The sequence below is a fragment of the Chiloscyllium plagiosum genome, chromosome 3 (genome assembly GCF_004010195.1).
Source record: "Chiloscyllium plagiosum isolate BGI_BamShark_2017 chromosome 3, ASM401019v2, whole genome shotgun sequence".
Classification (NCBI taxonomy): Eukaryota; Metazoa; Chordata; class Chondrichthyes; order Orectolobiformes; family Hemiscylliidae; genus Chiloscyllium; species Chiloscyllium plagiosum.
This window is the reverse complement of record NC_057712.1, coordinates 135,961,430-135,968,630: the sequence shown is the minus strand read 5'-3', so window position 1 is coordinate 135,968,630 and position 7,201 is coordinate 135,961,430. Positions and strand designations below refer to the sequence as shown.

The 7,201-nt window shown below is 45.9% G+C and overlaps 1 protein-coding gene across 1 annotated transcript in view; it reads right to left on the bottom strand.

Annotated features, from left to right (window-relative positions):
• nvl (nuclear VCP like) overlaps positions 1-7,201 on the bottom strand; it is a 70,139-nt gene that overhangs the window by 31,281 nt on the left and 31,657 nt on the right. The window contains exons 11-13 of the mRNA XM_043675565.1: positions 6,433-6,604; positions 5,362-5,506; positions 3,105-3,306 (exon numbers count right to left, since the gene is read on the bottom strand). Of these exons, the coding sequence (XP_043531500.1) occupies positions 3,105-3,306; positions 5,362-5,506; positions 6,433-6,604 (519 nt within the window). The remainder of the gene's footprint in view (positions 1-3,104; positions 3,307-5,361; positions 5,507-6,432; positions 6,605-7,201) is intronic.

Genomic DNA, 7,201 nt, shown 5'->3' with positions numbered 1-7,201 from the left:
ACATCTACCGCTTTACCCTTGTCTACCTCCTTAGTCACCTTCTCAAAGATAAGGTTTGTGAGGCACGACCTGCCCTTCACAAAACCATGCTGACTATCCTTGATCACATTATTCCTATCCAGATGTGCATAAATCCTATCCCTTACAATTCTCTCTAAGACTTTGCCCACAACAGAAGTGAGACTCACTGGCCTATAGTTACTAGGGTTATCCCTACTCCCCTTTTTGAACAAGGGAACCACATTTGCTATCTTCCAGTCTTCTGGCACTACTCCTGTAGACAAAGAGGATATAAAAATCAAGGCCAATGGCTCTGCAATCTCCTGCCTTGCTTCCCAGAGAATCCTAGGATAAATGCCATCAGGCCCAGGGGACTTATCTATTTTCACCCTTTCCAGAATTTCAACACCTCTTCCCTACATAACTCAAAGCCATTCATTCTACTTAATTGTGACTCAGTATTTTCCTTTTCTCATTTATCCCTTAATTGTCTGTGTGAATGCGGCAGAAAACAAAAGTCATTTGGTTTAAATAAACATTAATTATTTTTTGTTAAAGTTACTTCATTGTTAATAAATGTCTTTACTTAAGACATAAGCAGGACGTCTGATATCGATTATTCACAAAGTTTTTTTAAAATAACCAGTTCCAAAAAGTGTTAAAAACCACACAACACCAGGTTATAGTCCAACAGGTTTAATTGGAAAGATGGTTGAAGGAGCAGCGCTCCAAAAGCTTGTGCTTCCAATTAAACCTGTTGGACTATAACCTGAGGTTGTGATTTTTAACATTGTACAGCCCAGTCCAACACCAGCATCTCCAAATCATGACTACCATCGACACCACTAACTGCCGGTTTAAGAAGTGTGGTTAGGAACCACTGGTGTTTGTGAGGACTTTAATTTTACTGTGTTGCCATGACATACACAGGGAGAGTGATTTCATTTGGCAGATAGGAATACAATTACTCACTTCCTTCAATTCTGCACTCTCATTAGACCCTTGGTTCACTTATTTCTGGGAGGTTACTGGTGCCTTCTTTTGTGAGAACTGAACCAAAGTAAATGTTCAATTCCTCTTCCATTTCTTCGGTTCCAATATAATTACAGGGGGCTGTCACAGAAACCAGTAAAATTGTAACAAGACAGGGTAAACACGGGAAGGTACTTGATGAATGGGGAGTCCAGAACCAGGAGTCACAGTTTAAGGTTGGCCATTTAGAACGGAGACGAGATGAAAGGTCTTCACTCAGAGTTGGTGGGGGGTGCCTGTGGAATTCTCTGCCACAGAAAGCAGTTGAGACCATAACATTTCAAAAGGGAGTTAGATATAGTTCTTATGGCTAAAGGAATCAAAGGGTTGGGGACAAAGTGGTAACAGCGCACAGAGATGTATGATCAGCCATGATCACATCGAATGGTGTCGCAGACTCAAAAAGGGCCAAATGGTCCAACCCCGCTCTTATTTTCAATGTTTCGATAATCTCCCCCATTTCTGACACAAAGGAACCTGCACTTGTTCTTACTCTTTTTCTCTTCACACATTTATAGAAATGTTGAGGGGGGTGTTAATTTTACTCCCATACTTTATTGCCCCCCTGTTGATTAACCATTTGGTTCTCTAATGCTGAACTCTGAAATGCTCCCAATTCTCAGGCTTGTTGCTTTTTCTGGCAATTTTATGTCTCTTGTTTGGAACGAATTCTAAACGCAATTTCACTTTTTATCATTGTATTCCATTTGTGAGACCTTTGTCCAGTCACTTCACCTATCAATACCCTTCTAAAGCAACCTTAAGTCCTGCTCAATTTCCGTTCCAACCTACATTTCTGTCAGTAGAATATTTGGCAATAATACCTCCCATTCTTTAACGCTTCGATACATTTAAGCAGCGGTCCCAGCACCAAACACTGCAGCTTACTGTTCATTACATCTCCCATCCCTTCATCTATCTAGTCACCTGCCACCCCTTCACTCCCTCCCTCTACCCACTCTCCTTCCACCTTGCTCTTAATTCCATACCTGACTCTCTGTGTTATACTTGATCTGGGAATATTTGATGGAGAGGGGAGAGAGAACTTTCTCTGTATCTAATCCCACGCTATACTAGTTCTGAGAGTGTTTGATGGGGACAGATTAGAGATAGCTATACTCTGTATCTAGAGATGGAAATGTGTTGCTGGAAAAGCGCAGCAGGTCAGGCAGCATCTAGGGAACAGGAGAATCGACGTTTCGGGCATTAGCCCTTCTTCATTCCTGAAAAAGGGCTAATGCCCGAAACGTCGATTCTCCTGTTCCCTGGATGCTGCCTGACCTGCTGCGCTTTTCCAGCAACACATTTCCATCTCTGATCTCCAGCATCTGCAGACCTCACTTTATACTCTGTATCTAACCTTTCTTGGACTCACCTGGTAGTATTTGATGGGCAAAGTTGGGAGGGAGCTTTATTTTCAGTTTAAGAGTACAAGGAGCTTTACTCTCTATCTAACCCCATGTTGACACTGTCCTGAGAACATTTGAAGGGGACAGTGCAAAGGAATCTTTACTTTGTAACTCACCCTCTGCTGTACTTTGAAATGTTTGAAGTGGACAGTGTCGAAGGAGCTTTATTTTCAGGTTAAAAGAGTAGAATGAGCTTTACTCTGTATCTAACCCTGTGCTGTTCCTATCCTGGTGGTGTACAATGGGGATAGTGTAGAATGAGCTTTACTCTGTATCTAACCCCGTGCTGTTCCTTTCCTGGTGGTGTATGATGGGGATAGTGTAGAGAGAGCTTTACTCTGTATTTAACCCCGTGCTGTTCCTATCCTGGGAGTGTTTGATGGGGATAGCGTAGAGGGAGCTTTAACCCCGCGCTGTTCCTATCCTGGTGGTGTACAATGGGGATAGTGTAGAGGGGGTTTACTCTGTATCCAACCCCGTGCTGTTCCTATCCTGGGAGTGTTTGATGGGGATAGTGTAGAGGGAGCTTTAACCCCATGCTATTCCTATCCTGGTGGTGTACAATGGGGAGAGTGTAGAGGGAGTTTTACACTGTTATCTAACCCCATGCTGCCCCTGTCCTGGCAGTGTTGGACAGGCTAGGGGAGAATCAAGGTTCCTCACCAGTTCTGTTTGTTGCTGTGAAGTATCTGCTTGTCTGCTGTCTTCGCGTTGCTGGATCAGAACACGGTTAACCGTGTGCATGGCTGCTTCCCGACACAGAGCCATCAAGTCAGCACCCACATAGCCAGGGGTCAGGCGGGCAAGCTGGCGAAAATCAAACAATTCCGGAAGTTTCAGTCTTCGACACAAAGTCCTCAAAATCCTGACAGGAATCAGGGAAATGATCAGATAATTACAGGGAGAATGTACATACCAGCCACAGAATGTCAGCAAAAGGGATATACAAATTATCTGTCTTAATCTGCAGACACCAGCATTTATGGAGAGATGGTGCTTTCGTGGTAATGTTGATGGACTAGTAATCCGTAACCACAAGTTAGAGAAATAGGCTCAAATACTGCCATGGTCAAACTTAAAGGAGGTGTCTGTTACGTAGGTATTTAGGTATGTGCTGTCCCTTTAAGAGAACAGGTCAGGTGACCCAGAGGCAGGAGCTGGAGCAGGCAGTCTAAAACCCAACTGTGGAGCTGAGAGGACACACAATAAAAGTATTCCCTGTTCAAGTTTACCCTCTCTCTACCTCATTTTCTACTTCTGGCTCTCATGAACCCACAACCATAATGTTGAAGCAGTCACGGGGTGGGGGGGGGAAACGGGCTGCAATTGATGCCAGTTAAGAACGGTACACACCAGGGAGGGGGCCATGAGTGGTAGCTACAAGGGGACTCCGGCCACAGCCACTGGCTGAAGAGGGGAGTACTCACCCTTCCAGAGTTTACCGGAACTGTTGTGAGGGCACATGGACTGCAGTCAATACCAGGGAAGAACAGTACACTAGCTCAGTTAGTGAGGGAGTAGAGGACATCTGCAGCTTTCACTGAGGGCACATGGGCTGCGAACGCCGACGAGACTAGAGTGTGGGAAAAATTCCCACTGTCAGTTTGTGGCTTCCGACACAAAGCCATCCAGTGGAAGCAACAAAGAAGACACACCTGGATTTCCAGGCAGCTTCTGAAATTGCAATGATGGGGTTGGCCACCGGCGAAGCAACACAGCCAAGTGAAGACGCCCAGGTACACCAAGTAGCAGAACCTCAGCAGACTGTGTTGAATGCCACTGATATATGATTAGTGACCACAAAGGAGGCAACATGCTGGACTCGTGAAGCCCAGGGCCACAGGTGTAAGCATGTGGGCCATACTACCTGAAATCGCCAGGTCCAACTCAAGCAAGAGAAGGGTTGTCTACAGGAATTATTTCAGAGAACAAGGCACAAGGTACACACCACCAGCCAGGAAATAGACCAGGAGCCAGCCTGGTTTCCAGGAAAAGCAAAAGCCCAGAGTCAGCAGAGCTTCGGTTAAACATACTGTCGGTATAGGTGGAAGCTGAACATTTCTGGGTTCTTCCCAAATTCAAGGGGAAGCCAGTAAAGATGGAAGTGGATACAGGTGCAGCAGTGTCTCTGATTCAATAGATGGGAAAGGTTAAAGGCCCTGCCACTGGAGCCTGCCAAGATTACACCACTGATATACACTGAACAAGTGGCACATACACACACAGCCAACACTCAAGAAGCTTGACACCACCATCCAGGACAAAGCAGACTGCTTGATTGGCACCACATTCACTAACATCCTCTCCACTCAGTGTGTACTGACTAAAAGATGTACTGAAAAAGTTTACCAAAGATCCTTAGACAGCATTTTCCAAACTTATGACCACTTCCATCTAGAAGGACAAGGGCAGCAGATACATGGGACCACCAGCCCCTGCAGGTTCACCTCCAAACCAATCACCATCCTGCCTTGCTGTTCCTTCACTGTTACTGGGTCAAAATCCTGGAATTCCCTCCCTAAGGGCATTTACCAACAGCACACAGACTGCAGCAGCTCAAGAAGGCAGCTCACCACCACTTTCTCAAGACCAGCTAATGACGGACAATAAATGCTAGTCAACCAGCGACGCCCATGTCCCATGCATGAAGCTTTTTAAATCTTCTTCAATGGTGGACCATGCACAAGTGACCTACCCTGGTCCTAATTGGTACATTCTATCAAAGATGAATAAGATGGAAATAATCAATCAAGATCCTCCCCTTGGGTGGGGAGGCAAAAGGAAAATCCTCTGTCACACGAAGAGTCCATTGACTGAAAAGGGAGGCAGGGACTTGTCACAGGAAGAGTCCATTCACTGCAGAAGGCTGAATGGTCATTAACATGTCTTCACTGCACAGCAACAGACTGATCAGACTCACTGTTCACGGGCACCCTCACTTGGAATTCCCAGACAAATCTCCCGGTCAAAGCGTCCAGCTCTTCGCAGTGCAGGGTCCAATGAGTCTGGCCGGTTGGTCGCACCGATAACCAGGACTTGTGTGGTGCTGGCCAGATTATTCAGATCTGTAACAACAAAGTATGGGACACTCATCAAATCTCACCCACAATTCAACAGTGCTCATTGCAACCACACCCACAGCTTTACAGAGTCCCAGCTAAACACCGGTCCAGTTTCACAATCCCGACTGAGACAGCGAGCAGCACACAGAATAAACAGCAGAGTAGAAAGGACAAGAGAGATTAACAAAAGGTGCTGCATGATGAGGTGCTTTTTAAAATCAAATTCTAATTATTGCCAGGTCTTCAATAATCTGTCAGAACAACGATATAAAACAAGAGTCTTTAAAATTCCAACTGCTGCTTTGTAAAGCCCATATTACACCTGATACTAATGGTCAAAAAATGACAGTTCAGCATAAGAAACACTGGGAGTAGGACAGGGTGAGTCACAGTTACTCAGACAGTGGGCAGAATAAAACCAATTAAATAAACGGAAGCCGCTTGAAGCTTATGGAGGAATTAGGAATGTAAGGGCAGTCTGTCTACGTGTGCCATAATGTATCTGCTGTATAACATTGTATATTGTAATTGGGTGCTTACTGAGGAAACATGGATGTATTGAACTAACTCTAAACACCGTTAGCATTGTTTGTTAAAGCAAAGAACTTTTTTTTAAAAATCATAAACTGGACCAGGATTTGGGGCTGGGGGGTAGAGGACAGTAACAGAGAGAAGGTAACAACGCCAAACAAAGAAACAACTCAGTGACAATTGCTGAGCTGAGATTGCTGTGCAGGTGAGTAGAGATGTTGGGCAGCTCGGAGATGCTGAAGGGACCTTCCCCAGTGTCGAGCTCTGAGACCCTGTTCCCCAGTACCGGGCTCAGAAACCCTTCTCCCCAGTTCCGGGCTCCGAGACCCCGCTCCCCAAACCCACAATGAGTCTCCATGTCCCAGCAGCACCCCTTCTCTGCACACAGCGGGACTCACCGTCCATGCAGGTCAGCAGCTGAGCCACAATCCGACGTTCCATATCTTTTGAAGCCACTTCCCGTTTGGGAGAAATGGCATCAATCTCATCAATGAAAACGATGCAGGGAGCCTGCAGCTGGTGTAAAAGGAACAGGATCACATCGGTGCGTACTGACATCGAAATCAATAACTACATCAGGAAGCAGCAGCTAACGTTCCTGACAACGGCTTCAGGCACAGGCAACAAGACAATCCCACGGTGATTGGTTACACCTTTCAGGGAACAGAAGATCACCCCCATCCTCAGGGCACCAGGAGAACACCCCCTCACCCACCCTGCCCCACCAAGCACGGGGAACTAATGAGGCGAGAGGTGGAGGCAATAGACAATAGGTGCAGGAGTAGGCCATTCTGTCCTTAGAGCCTGCACCACTATTTATTATGATCATGGCTGATCATCCTTAATCAGTATCCTGTTCCTGCTTTATCTCCATAACCCTTGATTCCACTCTTGAGAGCTGCTCTATCCAACTCTTTCTTAAATGAATCCAGAGACTGGGCCTCCACTGCCCTCTGGGGCAGAGCATCCCACACAGCCACCACTCTCTGGGTGAACAAGTTTCTCCTCATCTCTGTCCTAAATGATCTACCCCGTATTTTTAAGCTGTGTCCTCTGGTTCGACACTCACCCATCAGCGGAAACATGTTTCCTGCCTCCAGAGTGTCCAATCCTTTAATAATCAGATCCCTTCTCAGCCTTCTAAACTCAAGGGTATACAAGCCAAGT